At 41.4% G+C, this 20,016-nt stretch overlaps 1 protein-coding gene across 1 annotated transcript in view; it reads right to left on the minus strand.

Annotated features, from left to right (window-relative positions):
- LOC114668510 (inter-alpha-trypsin inhibitor heavy chain H3-like) overlaps nucleotides 1-15,354 on the minus strand; it is a 53,880-nt gene extending 38,526 nt beyond the window's left edge. The window contains exons 1-9 of the mRNA XM_028824286.2: nucleotides 15,191-15,354; nucleotides 14,993-15,028; nucleotides 9,007-9,027; nucleotides 7,302-7,468; nucleotides 6,862-6,966; nucleotides 6,576-6,738; nucleotides 1,425-1,535; nucleotides 1,149-1,277; nucleotides 860-976 (exon numbers count right to left, since the gene is read on the minus strand). Coding sequence (XP_028680119.1) covers nucleotides 860-976; nucleotides 1,149-1,277; nucleotides 1,425-1,535; nucleotides 6,576-6,738; nucleotides 6,862-6,966; nucleotides 7,302-7,468; nucleotides 9,007-9,027; nucleotides 14,993-15,028; nucleotides 15,191-15,334 — 993 coding nt within the window. The 5' untranslated portion in view covers nucleotides 15,335-15,354. The remainder of the gene's footprint in view (nucleotides 1-859; nucleotides 977-1,148; nucleotides 1,278-1,424; nucleotides 1,536-6,575; nucleotides 6,739-6,861; nucleotides 6,967-7,301; nucleotides 7,469-9,006; nucleotides 9,028-14,992; nucleotides 15,029-15,190) is intronic.
- Between the last annotated feature and the right edge of the window lie 4,662 nt (nucleotides 15,355-20,016).

Below are 20,016 nucleotides of genomic sequence, written 5' to 3' on the forward strand. Positions count from 1 at the left end.
AATCTAATGACAGAGAGTTTACAGAACTCATTCGGTTATGGGGAGTAGTTGCAATTAGATTAAAAAAGGCCCAGGCACCCCCAAAACCAGAACATACCATTATCTCGGCAAGCCCGTCTGTCATAATTGGCTCTTGTTTATATTACTCCTTTTATTTTCCTTAATGCTTTCAAAGTTGCAGAATCCATTTTTTGCCATTTATTTTTATTCATTTAGCTGTTTTATTGTTGTTATATTATTTTTGCACTCTCCCACGACACCATTTTGAATTTCATGGACATTGTCATTTTCTAGGGATATGCCTCTGGGTTGCTGTGAGGTTGCTATGGAGTAACATCCTGGGCTACACACTGTGTGATGCAGTGAAGAATTACACCTTCACCTCTGACTTATCCATTTTTGTGCAGTAACCGAACAAAACATCAACATGTCGCTCCCAAATATTTCCTCCAATCCCTATTTTTTTTTAGAGCCCTTGCTGTGCCTCCTGGCCTTGCTCTTTGGTTTGACGATCGTATTTAGACGTTTCGGTAACAATCTTAGGCCAGTCGTGTTTCTTTGCCCCAGTGGTGTGCCTTCTCTCCTCAGCACAGCGCCATCTTCTGGAGACACACACCCTAGGAATCTAACTGCTGGGCAGTGCTGGTGATTATAATTTAAAAGAAGATATTCTAATGAAAGCCAGCAGTCCTTCACCAAAACCATCTCACAACTTTTCATTCGTTAACATCTTGTCAAATTGCGGTAATCATTTTTTTTAGATGACGTGGTCCTCTTCTGCTATGTACACAATAGGTGGTTCCCTGTTCCCCTCCACTCCCATCTTTATAAAATCAGAAAGCACACACATGTGGATTACCTGCCTTATCTTGTTTCCCCACATGGAGCCACTCTCGTCAACCACAAACATGACATTCTTGGATATTTGGGGCAGATTAACTGGAGCAAAGAAGTGGACAAAATATCCATTAACGATCTGAAAGAGAGTGGGAAAGGTGGGAAAATGGACATGAGCTCATATCTTTCACAATAAGACCTGCCTGACAAGCAGTTGCTTTACAGGTTCAAATCGGTCTGATCATGGCGTCAGTGGGTCGTAATGTCAGTGCGCTCTTCATGACACGCCAGCTTTTTCCTTCTCTGCATACCTGAATGTTCCCAGCTGCCTGATCCCGGTTCACGTCATATTTTACAATGAAGTCTCCATCAATGAGAGTGGTGTCACAGAGAGGACAGCTCCTCTGTTGATCCATGGTTGGCGAGAAGAAAATATGACCCTGAAAGATAAAAATATCATGTCATTTGCATTCAGAGAAATGGACACCTTTGTAATGTTGATGTTTAAAATGGACTCATCATTCACTTAATCAAACTATTCATGTTGTCCTACAAATCCACGTTTCGTTTTAAAGAGAATACAACACCTTGTTTTCAGTGACAGTCTTCTGAACCAGCGGTGACAAGTCATTCGTTATGAAGGTGCCATGAGCATCAAGGAAGTGGATGCCTTGGGGTTCATAGATGTCCACGTTAATCTACAGAAATGAAGAACTGATTTTAGTACATCTAGGACTCTCCCGCAGGATCGTGCTGACATTCATTTACTCTTTTAAGAAGGTGGTGCCTCCCACTGATCCGCAATTTAAGTAACCAAAGAATTAGGGTTTGTCCAGCTCCTTCACCTCCCTGGCCTTTGTAAACACACACCCTGAAATAACACAAAGTGACAAATCTCCTCCAACTAGTCAGAGGCTGCTCAAAGATGAATGAGATGCAGGTGGACAACCACACGTGGCCATGTTTTGACCTCTTTATTAGTAATGGGAAGACTTGTCCATCACTTAGCATCTGGTGGGTCAACAGCCTGTTCACTCAGGAAACAGCAGCAGTCCAGTCAGTAAAATCAGCCCCACAAACGTATTTTGTACATTCCAACTGCTGCCAACCTAAAGTGTCACCTCTGTGGATTCCAGGGAGAAGAACATTAAATGCAAATGAAACGATACATGCAGAGGGAAAAGCTGAATCAAAAGTGGGTAGGAATTGCACTGGGGTACATAATATGACAGTAACGTCTGAAATAAAGGGTGTCTGAATTACCATCATCTAGTTGATGCTTCTGGCTACATACTGTAGTGCTCCTGTAAGGGCCATTCCTGTTAAGCTAATGGGCATGCTATGAACAGATTCTGATTGAAAGGTTTGAATTTAGAATCTATTGAACTTAATAAAAGGATAAGTGTCTGTGTCTGTGGCCGTCCAGTTGCAATGTTTCTGTTATTCCAACAGATGGTGCGGCCCAAAAAGTTTTAGTGATAAAATACATTGCATCTGTCATTCCAATAGATGGTGCATCTGTTATAAGTACATGAGTTTAATATGTCACTGTGCTCTGTACAAAAACTATTTTATAAATCCACTCACATGTACAGCTAAAGTCCAGATTTAGCACACAGGGGCTCAACATTTAGACCTGCTAGGCAAGGATTGAAAGACAAGAAATAGGCAACTACTAAAATGGGCATTGTACTATTCCTGTGTGATAGAGTCAGCATGATATTGGATCTTATTTCCTTGTTTGGAACGGCATGATTTACCTAAGTAGGTGTCTGCCCATGAAGAAAGGGTATAAAACCTTGGAACATTGCCTGGCACACCTTTGAAGCCGACGAACGGATGGGAGATACCATCATCCGATCCTGAAAATCCTTCCAGCACAGCGACAAAAATGGCAGACTGTATATATCGAGATCCCACTTCGATAATAGTCTTGCTATGGCTTCCTCATCTGTTAGCTTTCTTTAATGACAATTTACGTGGCATAAGTTATTTTCTCTTATATGATTTCTTATCGCCGTATCACTATGGGAGGGATATTGCCTCGTTATTATATATCTATTCAGGTTCAGGTTACTTAAAATGCCGCAATTAAAAAGAACTTATTCCAACCAGGGAGCTAGCGCCCCCTGCTGCATACAGCATCATAAACATTAGCACTGCTTTTACAAATCCCATACTAAATGGCATGTAACAGAGATTTATGCATTGCATTTGTCATTGCAACAGATGACGCAAACATTTGTAGTAGTAAAATGCATAGCATTTGTCATTTCAACAAATGGTGCATCACACACAATAGCACTGCTTTTCCAAATCCCATACCAAATGGCATATAACAAAGATATATGCATTGCATTTGTTATTCCAACAGATGACGCATCAAAAACATTTGAAGTAATAAATGTCATTCCAACAGAAGGCACATCACAAACATTAACACTGCTTTTACAAATCCAGTACCAAATGATGTATAACAGAGGTGTATGCATTGTATGGTACACTGCAAACATGGATGTTGAAGTTGTGAAAGAAGCCCGGGATCACAGACAGACACCAAGGACACACAATGTCCAAAAGCACACACATGTTTATTCTACTGTTCTTTCTTGCACACAACACAGTCCTTAACTATACTTTACTTTGTTTGTTTCTTCTGCCGCCTCTACCCCCTTCTCGCAAGATTCGTTTTCCTCCTCCTGACTCTGGCTCCCAAAATGGAGTGAGGCAGCCCCTTTTATAAAGCACCCGGATGTGCTCCAGCTGCTCCCTGATGACCTTCCTGCAGCACTTCCTGGTGCGGTGGAAGTGCTGCAAACCATGGCTTCTGAACCATCCAGGCGCCCCCTAGTGGCATATAACAGAGATGTAAGCATGCTGCACTGTAAATGTTAACACTGAGGTCTAAGTTGATAACTCCTCTTAGATAAACCGCTGGGTCTAGAACCTTGACTTCAGTCTTAATTGAAAGCTTATGGTGTGACACGTGCCGGTGAAGCAAAAACCTGGGGTAGCAGCAATTTCCACAAAGTTATCAGGGTTCTTGTCTTTCTTATGGCAAACTGCTCGAGAGGGAGGCATGGCAGAAAGGTAATGAACAGATGCAAAATTTGCTGAAAGTGAAGCGCATTGCTGAGGCTTCTTATAGGAAGAAGAAGAAGAACAGCAACGCCATCTGCTGAGCGTCAAATACGGGCAACAGAATGCAGACAAATGCTTGTGTAGCACTCCTGTCGTCACACCACTGCAGTCTGCCTATCGGACAAAGATTGGAGTGGAGGATGCAGCTGTCTGTCTGCTTATTCTCACCTGGACAAAGCTGGTAACATTGTGCGGATTATGTTTTGTGATTTCTCCAGTGCCTTTAATACCACTCAGACATCTTTGTTAAGGGGCAAACTCAGAGCTATGCGGGTGACTGAGCCTCTGGTGTCCTGGATGATGGACTACGTGTCTGGCAGACTGCAGCTTGTGAGACTCGAGGCCTGTGTTTCTGATACGGATGTGAGCACCGCAAGGAACAGGCGTTTCAGTTCACTTTGTACACCTCTGTAAGCAGAAGTTTAATATGTCCCTGTGCACATCTATCTTATAAAAACCTGTTTTTATCACTCGCATGTGGTACAGCAGACACATAGCCAGATTAAGCACACTAGAATTGTCATGCAAGCAATATGACAAAAAGACAGATTAGAACAAATGGACACCATGCACGGTCAGACTGTGGGAAGCTGTAAGAATGTGCTACTTCTGTCTGTTAAGTCAGCATGGAATTGTACCTTCGTTTGCCTTGTTTGGAATTGCATGTTTACCTAAGGGGGGCCCTGCATGCTGCATGTGAAGAAAACAGTATAAAGCCTTGGCACATTGCTCAGCACGCCTTTGAAGCCAACGAATGGATGGGAGATACTGCCGTCTGTTCCTGAAAATGACTTCCGCTGCACCGATGACACCGACAGACTCCTTGGGCCCCCACACTCCTGGACCGGGTTTTGTCACTGGCTTCATTCGTTTTTGTATCACATGCAGTGTAAGCCGACGTTAAACAAAGCAGTTATTTCTCCTACATGATTTCTTACCACCATATCACTAGGGAAGGGTATCGCCTTTTATGTTATATCTATATAGATTCGGGTTAAGTAACACGCCACAATTACAAAAGAACTCATTCCCTGGGAGCTAGTGCCCCCTGCTGGACACAACTTCAGACTATAAATTTAATAGCAGGTCACATCACTTGCAGGAATTCTCAGATGATTGTGCACTTATGGGGCATACTGGTAAAGGGGATGAGACAGAGGAGAGGAGTCAGGTGGAGAACTTGGTGCAAAGAGAATTGTCTGTATCAAGGAACTGGCGACTGAATTTCACCAAACTAAAGAGCCTCTACATCAGGTCACAATTCAAGGAGTGGATGTGGTGGTGGTCCACTCCTACAAGTATTTGGGGGTCCACATTAATGACAGGTAGGACTAGTCTCAGAACACAGAGGAACTATATAAGATAGGGCAGAGCTGACTCCTTTTCCTTAGGAGACTGCGTTCCTTTAATTTGGGAATTGGCATCGTTCACATCTTCTATAACTCTGTGATGCCCAGTGGGATTTTCTACAATGTGGTGGGCTAGTCTGGTAACATCACTTCAAGAGAGGCCCACTGGATCAACCAGCTAATTAAAAGAGCAAGCATAGTTATGGGACACACTGTGGACCCCCTGGAAGTCATAACGAAGAAGAGAATTAAAACAAAACTGAGTGCCATTATGAACAATGCTACACATCCTCTCTCTGACACAACAACACTGAGGACTTTCAGCCATCAGGTCATTCAGCAGAAGTGTGTCAAGAATCCCCACGCCAGCTCCTTTATACCAACAGCAATACCTCTGCATAAGGCCTCACTGGCACTGAGACTGCCAAGTCAGAAGTTTTTTTCTTTTTAATTTTCTTGTTTTATAGTCCTTCTGGTGTGTGTTCAGACCAAAATGTGTGTGTCTGTATATTATATATATATATTGTGGCAGGTGGCCGGGTGTGGAACATCAGCCGCCTGCCTATTTAAGGGGCCGCCTCCCTTCAATCAAGGCTGGAGTCGGGTGAGGAGTTGGACGAGGTTGGAGAGGAGGTGGCAAGGAGAGGCCTGGAGTGTGAGAGAAGGAAGAGAAAGAGACAGAGAGGTGGCTTAGTGAAGCCTGGACTTTGGGAGACTGTGGGGGTTTGTGTGTGGCAGAGCACGTAAGACTTTGTAGATACTATTGTGTAAATAAACGTGGGGTGATGGCTTTAAATGTGTCTGCCTGTCTGTGTCCGGGCTGTACTATTTCACAATATATATATATATATATATATATATATATATATATATATATATATATATATATATATATATATATATATATATATATATATATATATATATTTATCCATCCATCTATTATCCAACCAACTATATCCTAATTACAGGGTCACGGGGTCTGCTGGAGCAAATCCTATTTATTTACATACTTACTTGTTTGTTTATTTATTTTTTTTATCTACCTATTTATTATTTTTAATTTAAAGATTTTCTGTAAAAAGCCAAATATTCCCTTGGGGACAAATAAAGTTAGTTAGTTAGTTAGTTAGTTCGTTCGTTCGTTCGTTCATTCGATCTATCTATGCTGGAGCAGTGCCACCTGCTGCAACACCCAATGTTCAATGCGTCTTTAATAACTATTTTAATGTAATTTTTAAAACTTACCTCAAAATGATTAACCACCTGCTTGGGTTTGACCCGGATGAGCATTTCATATTGCCCTCTGTGGCGCTTCAGCAGCTCCTCATAAGTCAACTCAAAGGTGACTTTACTAAAAGCAGCAACATTCACAGAAACCGTAAACTGCTCCATTTTCGTGCCCGAGGCCCTAGAAGAACAAGACGATGAGTTAACTAGACGAATGAAAGTTCTGGTATTGGAAAACCTCAAGATCAAGTGTAACAAAGACACATTTTGTTTCCATTCTGCTAACATGAGGATGAGTTCTTACTTGACCAGTCCTGCAGTTTGACCTTTCGAAACGGCCTGCTCATACTGCTTCTGGGCCACCTCCTTTTCCTTGACAACTCCGACGTAAACCATTTCATCGATTGTCCTGAGTTTGAAAGAACACAGAGTGAGTGAGATTGCAGAATTAAAACATGTCAGCAGCAATGTGACCACCTTCTGTCTCGCTAAGCGGCACAATCTAAATGAAAAGAGTCAGCTGTCACTTAATAGTTGTGACCAAGAGGGAAGGAGAAAATGCATCTCCATGAAAAGATAAAACATTCTCAATTGTGTGGCTTATTATAGAGTACTAGTGCAACATGTGGACCTAAAATAAAACACAAATAAGAACCAAGTTGAAAACAAGGAGCTGATGATACTTGTTACATTTTCTAAATAGTTACTTTCTTTCTGACATGATTACTGAAATATGGTACTCACATGCTGAAGTTGGTAATAAAAGCAGTTTTCGGCAGCTCCACTTTGAAATTCGCCTCTTTAGACACATTGGCCCGGTTAACAGCACGACTGCTCATTACATTGTGGGCAAACCTGGAGGTGACCTTACAGTCCACCTTCACGCTGTAGACCTCAACATCAAAGGCACTCTGGATGAGAAGAAAACACCATCAGCTTGGAAATGAGAAGACCACCATATAGTCAAGAATAATTGTGGCTCTTTACTGGTTACACTCATCTCACAGCGGAGAGGACCCCACGTCTTCACACTGGGAGATGGGGGTTAATGCATACTTTTTATGAAATGATCTGTCTGACTATTTATATACAGCACTTATCAAAAGTTAGTTAGAGACAGCCAGAGAAATCAAACTTCTGAGCCCACTTTTTAATTACAGACCTGAAATCTCTCTGTGCAGAACAGGCAGCAAGGATGGATCCAACACTGACTGGGATCACAATGACGGGTACTCTCATACATCCTGCCCACCTTTCCCAGGGCAACTAAGAGTTACCAATTAACCTTACATTCAAATCTTTGTAAAGTGAAGATGAGACGTGCTGACATAAAGAGACTGGCGAACTCCATACTGACGGGGGCCAAAAATGGGAATCAATCCCTTTTACACCAGCCTGTGAAGAAGCAGGCTTAACTAACCACTGCACCTCAAAGCATCTGGCTATCTGTCTGTCTGTCAGTTGTGAGTGGTGACACGGAAACACTGGCGTCCCGAGTATGTTGGGCAGTGCTGTCTTACCCTGCTTGGAGGCCATAATGGGTGGATGGACAGCGTAATGGAAAAAGCAACCCAACCATCCCATCCCATCCCAGTTGGGACAGTTGAGGTGTAGTAGATGGACTGGGACACTTTATCCTCCAACATGGGGGGTGGCAGTCCCCTTCCAATCTGGATACCCGTAGGGTATCATGGGACCTATAGTCTTGAGGGACAACCCAGTTAGGGTCCCTAGGTGCCGCCTCGGGCAACATGCTGACACTGGAAGTACTCCAGGATATCGTATGATAGGAGTCACCTCACAGTGATCCGGACAGTCACAGCTGGGAGGTGGAGGACAACACTCACCTAGAAGAGTGGAAGGAGAGGAAGAATAGGACGGTAGTGAAAGAAGAAGAAATTGTGCTTGGGTTTGTGCTTGAGAATAGCCTGAAGGTATTTGCTAAAATAAATTATTGTTCTATCTATCTATCTATCTATCTATCTATCTATCTATCTATCTATCTATCTATCTATCTATCTATCTATCTATCTATCTATCTATCTATCTATCTATCACGATCTAACATGATTTCATTCTAAGTTAATGATTAAATGTATGTGTTACAATGTGCCTATATTTGTCAATGCTTAGGCAACACTTTATTTCATGCAATGCAACAAAAGATCTTGGAGATGAAAAATGACATAAAAGGTCACAGTCTGCAAAATGTCCCCGGCATATGAAGGCACTGGTGACAGCAATGGCAGTCGTGTCAGGTCATTGTCCTTGATATGCCTAAGTAGAGGCTCCATTCACTCTGCTCCTTCGGAATTTCTACTGCCCATTCTCCATGTAATTCAAAAACACGAGTTAATCTGTGACATCGTTTGATGAATGTGACCGCCTTGTTCCATCCTGCACTGTCATCAAACCCACTGCTGCTACAGAAATGTTTAATTAGACTTACCACATCATGGGTGCTCCTTTTCTGTAATAAAAAGACAGGTTTAGTGTTAGTAATGAATATTCAGTATGCTTGGTGTAGCGCAGTCTTATTAATTGTGATTAATTGTACTTTACTGGGTTGTATGGTTCCTCCTCGTTGATCCATCATTTGACAAAGAGACATTTTGCTCTGTGTAGGGCTTCTTGCATATGAAATTGTTCCTTTGGGCTTTGAAAAGGTTCTTTCAGTAAAACAGTGGTGACAGGTTTTTATTCATTGGTCACGGTGTTGAAGAGATTGATTTGACTTTGATACGTGAAAAAGGTTTGGATTGTTATAGTGGATTTTGCACACTTATGAGAAATACCTGAACTGTTTTGAGAACTGCATTACAAGTGGTGAGAATGAAGTTCCTGATGTGAGAATTGCATCATAGAGATCAAGAAAAACAGTAAAAAAAACAGAAATCTGTAACTGTAGTAGGCTACCAACTGGAATACCAAAAGATTAAGAAAACCTGAACTTGGCCTGTGTTAGTGTATGTGGCAAGAGCCCTTTGAAAATCACAAACCCACTGGTATTTTACAAGTCATGGCTATTTCCAAAACCTGTTACAGTTCTAAATAAAATGTTCTGCTATGAACCGCATGTAGATGTTTAGGATCTATAAACAGTTCCTCTATGGCATTATTCTGAAGAACCACTTTGGCACCTTTACTGTTATGGCTCACCAGGCATGAAGCTTTGATTGTCCATTACTGTATGAAGCCTGCGTAGTTTCACATAATGGACATTCGTTTCATTTCATTTTATTTGATGCAACCGTTTTGACGAGTCAGACTGATTCTCCTCATAGACTGAGGCCTGCTTCTCTCACTCCTCACTTGCCAGTTTGCTGCTCTGTATTAACATCCATTGATCTTAAATTCAAGCAGTCTGAGAGCAATTTAAGAGGTGGCCAGGAAGAAAAATCAGAAAGGACGACATCACAAAATGATTCATCAGTGTTAAGGGTGGTGATGGAGAGCCACACAGAGCAGCACTTTTATCATAAATGGTAGCAAAAAGTGCCATAGACTAACAAGTAGGTGAGTCATTTGACACAGCATTTAAACAGAAGTACAGCAATCCCTCCTCCATCGCGGGGGTTGCGTTCCAGAGCCACCCGCGAAATAAGAAAATCTGCGAAGTAGAAACCATATGTTTATATGGTTATTTTTATATTGTCATGCTTGGGTCACAGATTTGCGCAGAAACACAGGAGGTTGTAGAGAGACAGGAACGTTATTCAAACACTGCAAACAAACATTTGTCTCTTTTTCAAAAGTTTAAACTGTGCTCCATGACAAGACAGAGATGACAGTTCTGTCTCACAATTAAAAGAATGCAAACATATCTTCCTCTTCAAAGGAGTGCGCGTCAGGAGCACAGACTGTCAGAAACAGAGAGGAAAGCAAACAAATCAATAGGGCTGTTTGGCTTTTAAGTATGCGAAGCACCGCGGCACAAAGCTGTTGAAGGCGGCAGCTCACACCCCCTCTGTCAGGAGCAGGGAGAGAGAGAGAGAGAGAAACAAACAGTCAAAAATCAATACGTGCCCTTCGAGCTTTTAAGTATGCGAAGCACTTTGCAGCATGTCGCTTCACGAAGCAGCTGCACACAGAAGGTAGCAACGTGAAGATAATCTTTCAGCATTTTTAGACGAGCGTCCCTATCGTCTAGGTGTGCGAACAGCCCCCCTGCTCACACCCCCTACGTCAGGATCAGAGAAAGTCAGCGCAAGAGAGAGTGAGAGAAAAGTAAGTTGGGTTTCTTCTCAGCCATCTGCCAATAGCGTCCCTTGTATGAAATCAACTGGGCAAACCAACTGAGGAAGCATGTACCAGAAATTAAAAGACCCACTGTCCGCAGAAACCCGCGAAGCAGCGAAAAATCCGCGATATATATTTAAATATGCTTACATATAAAATCCGCGATAGAGTGAAGCCGCGAAAGGCGAAGTGCGATATAGCGAGGGATTACTGTATTCACTTAAATGTATCACAAACAGGAAAAAAGAGGAGGCTACAAAATCCACAATTATAAGGTCCTAACAGGAAATGTGATAAAACATTCCAGCATTCTAATGTATTTTCAATATCCTATCAGAGCAGCAGGCTGTGGTATAGTGGGCATGAGGCCTATGTCATGGCTGAACTGTATCCACAACCTTTGTCCAGGATGCTGAATTTTATTTATTTATTTATTTACTAGGGGGCTTCACCCCCCGCTCACTTCGCTCACCATTGTGAAGAGGGGGCTGATTGCACCCCAAGGAGACGAGGTCGCTCCTCTGAAACCCCCTCTTAAACAGTGATACAATGGGAAACTCACTCACTTCCTTCCATCCATCTATATCCTAACTACAGGGTCACGGGGGTCTGCTGGAGCCAATCCCAGCCAACACAGTGCGCAAGGCAGGAAACAAACCCTGGGCAGGGTGCCAGCCCACCATAGGGCGCACACACACACACACACACACACACAAGCACACACTAGGGACAATTCGGGATCGTCAGTTCACCTAATCTGCATGTCTTTGGACTGTGGGAGGAAACTGGAGCACCCGCAGGAAACCCACGCAGACACGGAGAGAACATGCAAACTCCACGACGGGAGGACCCAGGAAGCGAACCCAGGTCTCCTTACTGCGAGGCAGCAGCAGCGCTACCACTGCGCCACCATGTCACGCGACACTTCAAAGGTTTAAAAGCCTGTACAGCAGCTGTCCTTCTGTCTCACTGCCTTGTCTCTCTTGTCCCCCCAGACATCCTCAAACACCATGTGATCTCTTTTTGCTTTTCCATTATTTCACTGAGTAATAATTTCCGTTTGTTTGCAGTATTGCGATCTTTACTCTCATTTTTTGGAGACTTTTGAATTTTCCTACTTCCATTACCTCTAACCTGCTCTGGATGTGTATCACGGGACTTGCTTCCAAAGGTTGTTAAGTATGACGTGACTTGTCCATCTCGTGGGATGTGAAAGTGTCTCTCTTCAAAAGATCACGTCTCGTCGCAAGATTTTTTTTTTATAATAGATTTATTTATCTATGTTGTTTTTCTGTCTCTACTACACCTTTCACATTTCACACATGCTGCCTTGGATTTTGTTGGACGTTCTAAGTCTGTTTCATAATAAAGTCATTGCTTTGTTGTGGTAATTGCACAAGGAGGCAGAGGCATTGTTGAGTCCGCACCTCCTAGACCACCATGAGCAGAGGGCTTGGTTGTGCTTCATTACCAAACCAGCACTGACGGTTCGAACGAAGTGTGCAACGCTTTAGAGGTGTAGTACGACTCAAATGTCTTTTTTGTAAATTATTTCTGTTATGGAAGTGAACAATTACTTTTAGGTTACTTGTTATTTTTTTTTCCCCATGTTGCTGTGTACGTCTGTTCTACTGCAGTTATGTCCATTAAGGTGCAGGGACTGGCAAGTAATACAATTCAGGTTTTTATTAACCTTTTGCCATTATTCAAAGTTCTTTACAAATCGCAAATGCATTTCACAATTCATTCCATTATTTTTACAATTTATGCATTTGCACATTTTGTCTAATTTGCCACTCAGAAACAAATGGCAAAGATGAAAGAGTTGAATGTAAATGCATTTGAGCTTATTATAAAAGTTTCTCAGTTGCTACAACTTTCTGTGAGGTCTATTGACTGGTGTTTAAAATGAAAAATAAAAGAATGTTCCTAAACTAAAACTTTGTTATGAAATTTATAGCAATTCCCTTTCCGTTATCTTCAAGATACTCCCCGTGAGACGATGAGATACTCATACATCAAAGTGCTGAGGTGTGCCTACAGGAGAGCACCGACAAACAACGTCCGCATTTTGCACCACTGCACCGCTCCTCGAGACCCATTTATGAATATAACATGCACAACTGATCCAGAGAGCGGCTACAAAAAGAAAAAGAAATTAATAAATGACCTGGAGCGCAGGTGACCAACACTTCTTACTTACAAGCCACACAACAAGTGCAGATCAAGCCAACAGAAGCAAATGTGGGACTGCAATGAAGATTGGGAAAGAAATTCTGCCCATTGCTGTGATTTAGCCAGTGTTGTGTCCTTGTGACAGTCTGGGTCGGCTCCATGCTCCCGTCTTGTTTTTGGGACCCAAACCGCCGATAATCATGTACTGAGATGAGCCAGGTCAATGAGGACACACACTTACAGCAAGTGAGGCCTGCAGTTCTTTAGATGTTCTGGGTTCTTTTGTGATCTCTTGGATGAGTCGTCACTGTACTCTTGGGGTAATTTTTGTAGGCCAGCCACTGTTCCATGTTTTCTCCATTTGTGGATAATGGCTCTCACCATGGTTTGCTGGAGTCCCAAAGCTTTAGAAACGGCTTTGTAACCTTTTCCAGACTGACGGATGTCAATTACTTTGTTTCTCATCTTTTTCTGAATTTCTTAAGATCGCAGAATGATGTCTTCCTTTTTGGGATATTTTGGCCTACTTCACTTTGTCTGTTAGGTTCCATTTAAGGTCTGGCAGTAATCAGGCCTGGGTTTGGCTAGTGAATTTGTTCTGGGTTCTTTTGTGACCTCTTGGATGAGTCGTCGCTGTACTCTTGGGGTAATTTTTGTAGGCCAGCCACTCCTGGGAAGGTTCGCCACTGTTGAAATTGAACTCAACTTTCCAAAAAATGTGATTAACCACAGTTACTTCATGATTTAAGAAATTACTTTTTCACATAGGGCCATGTAGGTTTGGATAGTTTTTAAGTTAATAAATATCACTTAAAAACTGCATTTTGTGTTTACTTGGGTTATCTTTGTCTAATATTTAAATTTGTTTGATGTTGTTCACACGGAAGCTATTAAGTCCCTATGTGGAGTTCTGAAGAGTGACCTGCAGTACAACCATCATTCATAATCAGTGCTTAAATGAGTACGGCCCGTGTGTGTGTGTGTTAAGATTTGGGTGCAAGATCAGGCAACTCCATCATGAACATTATAATATACCCCTAAAACAAACTTTCATCCATTTTTTGTGTCTATGGAGAAATTATTAGAGACCTACTTCCCTCTTAAATGGTGATTTCATTGAATTCCCTCTCCACTTGTGTACTTTTCAGTTGATTCTGTTGTTTGAGACTACTTGAGGTCAACACCAAGTTTGATTTTATCCGAGGTCTACCATACTGAAGACCTAACATCTGATTTCATTTGACTCCCCTGATGTTAGCACATCCACAGAACATTTGACTTGCTGCCTGTTAAATGCTGATTTCATTTGATAGTGTCATTACTGGGCCTGCCATTTTATAACTTTATCCCCATGCCCAGCCTCTTTTTGGTACTCTAACAACATACATTAGATTTCATTTCAGCTCGATGTTAATGAAGACTTATTTAGTTCACTTATTTAATGGATAATGGATGGATCTTGCTGCCAATTTCTAATTGCATGTCATGCCCTGTTTCGATGCCCATTTTCATTTAATTCCTATCATGACTTGATTCGTGCTTCAGCCTGCTGGTTTTTAGCACTGATTAGAACTAAAACCTCTGATTTTATTTGGTGTTCAGATTTGTGAGAATATGTTTCCTTTGCTGCTCACACTCCTGAGTTTCAATTTCATTTGATGCCCTCGCTAGCAACTTTCATGCCCACATTTACCTTTGATTCCCTGACTGTTAAATCCTGATCTCATCTCACACTCTTATTCCTGAAGCCTGCTATTTTAAGACAACTGTTTCTTGTTGATTTTATTTGAGGTCCTATTCAACTTGTTGCTCACACTGCTGAGTTCAGATTTCCCTGCCACCCTAATTTCATTTTCAAACGATGGACATCTGCTGTCATTTGCTAACCTGTTAATCCCTGATTTCACTAAAACAGCCTGATGTCGTCTAATCCGGCCTCCAGAACCTGTCTGTTCACTTTTAACAGTTACAGCTTTGAAGGGCTGCTGCTGAGATATAGAGGAGTTAAAAAAATATCTCACCTGTGGAGATCGAACACTTGGCTGCTGATTCAAAGCCTGATAAAGAAGAAAAGAAGAAGACAATAAAGAGACTTAGCCCCATTGGATATATCCGTGGCTGCAAAAGCTCAGCATTTCGTTTAACAAAAGAAGGATCCTTGACTAGCCAGGAATGGAGAGGTGAAAGAAAGTTTGTCCCTTGAGTTGTTTGAGGCCTACCTCAATCTCCGTGATCACAAAATGAGCTCCAAGCAGGGCTGGAAAGCACAGCAGGATTAGGACACTTGCATAGCCCATGATGAATAACAAGTCTTGCTTTAACAGGCAGAGCTTTTTATTCAGCAGTTGGCTGTATTGCAACATCTGCGTGGGCTTTGGGCTTTGGCCATGGCTGCTTTTTTTTAAAAAAAAAGGAAATCAATTGATCTCTGTGTTCCTTTCTGGGGCAACAACCTTTGTTTTTGTTGGTAGGAAGGGATAAGTCAACAAGCTGGTTAAAAGACAAAACTCTGCTCTGACATTTGAAACCCGCTCAGTTTGAAAGCTAACTCGATGTGCCTCTTCGTGCCTTAACTGAGCAGGTAACATCTATACGCTATTGTATATATGGAGGCATAACTCGGTTGGGATGAAGCTTGATTATTATCCAAGTCGGATAAATCTATCTATCTATCTATCTAAATTGGCAGATTAATGGATGGCCTTGGTGAGGCTGTCTGTCAAGAGCAGTTCCTTCCCCACTACAACAGATGGCAGTGCTCCTCTGGCATGGCCCCAGTATAAACACCAGAGGGATTCATGGGATTTGTAGTCCTGAAGGACAGCCCTGTCTGTGTCATTGGGTGCCACAGAGAGATGAGCTCCCTGTTTCATGGGGCTTCCACATCACCTGGAAGTGCTTCTGGCACCCAGTGCTATGTTACTGGCTCAACTTAAAAGAAGTAATTTGACCTCAGCCAGGTGAGTTGGAGTCGGGATGTGGAGGTCAAGGCTTGCCTGGAGGAAGAGGAGAGGAGATCGGTTATTGAGAGTACTGGTTTGGGGGAAGAGCCTGTGAAAAGTACTTAGTATAATAAAAAGACACTTTATTTATGTGGAAGAAAATGATGAATACAGACACCCCCTGTGCAATAAAACACAGGCAGGAGAAAGCCTCAATTGTTATTCTTTATCTAAATCTCCGAAGAGGCAAAAAGCATCATATCAGAGTTTTTGCAAAGAAAAAGTGTCCTCTATACACAGTCCATTGATTAGGTCACTATTCGATAGATAGATAGATAGATAGATAGATAGATAGATAGATAGATAGATAGATAGATAGATAGATAGATAGATAGATAGATAGATAGATAGATAGATAGATAGATAGATAGATAGATAGATAGATAGATAGATAGATAGATACTTTATTAATCCCAAGGGGAAATTCTTTAAAAGAAATTTAATTACATAATCAGAAAACTTTTAACATTATTGGTTACACCTAGTTGCTAACGGGACATGGCAGATGTTGATACCTTAGATGACCACAATTTCATTGATAGTCAGTCCTGTTTGCTTAGGATGTACATGACATTTTAAATGTATTATTTTAGGAGATGTGTGAATTTCACCATGTATACCCTGTTTTTCATGGTTTAAAATAAAGAACAATGGCCTATATATATTATGATCCAGCTGGGTACAAAAACAGGAAACTTAGTATTATAGAAGACAGGTTATGCCATAAATATAACATTATTCTCTTAAGGGTTTATATAAAATAACAAAATAACATTTATCATAGTGAATAATAAAATAACAGCGTCAGCTTTTAAGCATTCTTTCAGAAGGATAGGAGACTCAGACACATGCCAGGTGCACACTGGACCAGGGTTCAAATTCAACTCTTACACTTACCCCATGGATTGGTGGCCTTCCGCTCACTATAGCCTCGTTCTAGGCAGAAGTCACCCTATATTTTGGGCTGCCGGCACACACACACTCTCATGTGCACACACCTCCAACTTCAGGCAGCTTCCTGACATTGCTATTGGATTTTTTAAAATCTTCCCTGGGGAGTTCTTTTTAATCATAAGGCTGCTCTGCTTACGTGCCTCCATTTTTAGCTGGTTACCCTGCTGCAACTCCTGTGGCCACACGGACAGCCTTCCCCAGTATGGCATAAAGTAATGCCAGGATGTCGGTGTGCCGGCACTCACGTATTAACATGAATGACAGGCCTCCTCACCCACGTCAAAACCGCCAACAATGTTTTTGGTGTGCCTCAATACCACCACCACCACAGCCATTTGCTCCCACAGCCTTCTCAACTTCCCTGCAGGTAAGTGCTCTAAAAATCAAATAACCTATACAAAGATCAGACTGCTCTAGCTAGTTATTAGTCCCCCAAAGTCCTGTGATACAGCCTACCACAGTCACGGGAGCCTTTCCCAGCTAGTGAAGGGCACAAGGCAGGAACAAACTCTGGACAGGGTGCTAGTACAGTATATTGCAGGGCAAATACACACACACACTCACTGATGCCAATTTAGCATCACCAGTCCACCTAACCTGCATGTGTTTGGGCTGTGGGAAGAAACTGGAGCACCCTGAGGTAACCCACGCAGAAACAGGAGGAACATGCAAACTCCACACTGGGAGGACCTGGGATGTGAACCCAGGTCTCCTTACTGTGAGGCAGCAATACTACCACTGTGCCACCGTTAGCAAAGCGTGATTTTTAAATAAATAATCGGGTCTCGGAGTGTGCCAGTTCCAAATGGGTGGCGGGTACGCTGATCGCACGTTCACGTGAATAGGGTGACATGAGTGGAGTTCAACAGGGATATCTACGGACCCCAAACCTGGGATTTAATGGATGTCTCCTCATACTGCAAAGTCATTGTGATGAGATAAGCTGAGGAAACGCCACATTTTGGAAAGAGGCACTGGGGCTCGTGTCTGCTCTTAGAAGGAGTATGTGCCTTGGATTTTAACTGCGTTTTTATCGAATATATTCATTGCTATTTAACCTCCACTCAACACATTTGGATTTTATTGATTATTTTCACTGCACTGGTTTTTGAACATTTTGGACTGGTTTTAACAAAAGCACTGAACACTTGGCATTAAATCCTTGCTGACTGTGTGTGTCCTCATTTGCCCTGCTAATCTCAGTTAATGACTGTCATAGACAGATATAAAGAAACTGAATTGATAAACTACACCTTAAACTGCAAAAACATAAATGGCATCAGTTGGTGTAGGCTTTTAAACAGCAGAATCTGCTCCCAGGCCAGAAAAGATACATTCATAGCCAACTCTTGTAACAGGAAATTAAGTTTTTTTTTTTTTTTTTAATTGCCAAGAGAAAATAAACTGGCATATTGGGAAGAAAAGAGCAGTGTTAATATCAACCAAGAGCAAAGGTGCCAACACAAACACAGCTCTTAAACTGGGGACTCCAGAGCTAATCAGTGACAGGACTCTTTCTCTAACTTCAACCTACTCAGAAAGAAACGTTCTTGGAGATTCCAATAAAAGAGAAATTCTGACCTAAAGAAAAAAATAAGAACAAACATGTTTATGTGTCAGCCTAGGAACAGTTGTATGTGTGACCACAGCAAAAATCATAAAAATGTTTATTTATGCTATAATTCTGAAGGGGTGGCACTAACATCCTGGATTCAGTTAAATCCTGCACCCACTCATTGATAGATAGATAGACAGATAGATAGATAGATAGATAGATAGATAGATAGATAGATAGATAGATAGATAGATAGATAGATAGATAGATAGATAGATAGATAGATAGATAGATAGATAGATAGATAGATAGATAGATAGATAGATAGATAGATAGATACCATTAAATAAATAACACTAACTACAACATAAAAAACTGAAAATAATTAATTTAGATAGGTAGATAGGGTTATATAGCGCTTCTCTAACCTACTCAAAGTTGTTTACATAGAAATTAGGAAGCCACTTCAACCACTGCCAGTGTGTAGCATTCACCTGATGGATGTGATGGCAGCCATTCTTGCACCAGTATGCTCACCACACATTACCTATTAGGTGTTGAAGACAGTTAGTTCAGTGGTTGTATTGGTTGCACGCTCATATTCACACCGTCATTAACAAGGTGACTTGTTTATTTTATTTTGGGGAGCCCAGGAACACGCCCAGCCTTGACCCAGCTTGCATACTGACAAACAGAGACACATAAAACAGTGACACAAATGAATTGTTAATAAAGAATAACAATTAAAAACCAACATGCATACAAACCCTACCCAATTTACCCTAATGATGATAATTATTTAACTAACATAAATACTAACAAAACCCAACAATAGAGTGAATACAAAACAATCAATGATAAACACAAAAGTCAAAGCACGGTCCAGTACAATAAATACAGATGAGGATGGTGAGTGAAATGAAACCACCTGCGAACAGAACTTCTGAAAGAAATGTAAAGTCTTGCCTTACCAGGTTCCAGTTGTTGCATGAAAATTTGAAGTGATTGGGTGCACTTCTTAGACAAAGATGTGTCCAACCAAGAAGAAGCCACATGAACAAGCAGGCACGAGACAAGAACATAAATTCAGAAAAACAGTAATAAACAGATGGATGAATTTGTAATCCAAATGAGTGTGAAGCGTAGAATGATACAGACACGGATAATCGCAATTTCTTTCCGGTGTCTTTCGGCTACTTTTTTTAAAGGTAATGCCTTATCATGTTTCTTCCCTGCAACCCCCATGCAAATCTGAAACTGCTGCTACAAGACAGACATACTTTATATTTTTCCCAGAGGAAATTAAAACTTTATAGAAGTTTAAGAAATATATACATTACATATTTATATATACAGTATATATATAAATATAAACAAACATATATATAACATACTGTATACAACATATATATATATAGATATATATTAAACAAACAAACAGTGCCTCCTCCAAACACACATACTTTAAGAGCTTCTGGTTTCAATAAGAGAGCTACTGCTGTCGATCCCACATGGTCAGATCTGCTCAGTTGTA

This window comes from Erpetoichthys calabaricus, chromosome 18, assembly GCF_900747795.2.
Source record: "Erpetoichthys calabaricus chromosome 18, fErpCal1.3, whole genome shotgun sequence".
NCBI lineage: Eukaryota > Metazoa > Chordata > Cladistia > Polypteriformes > Polypteridae > Erpetoichthys > Erpetoichthys calabaricus.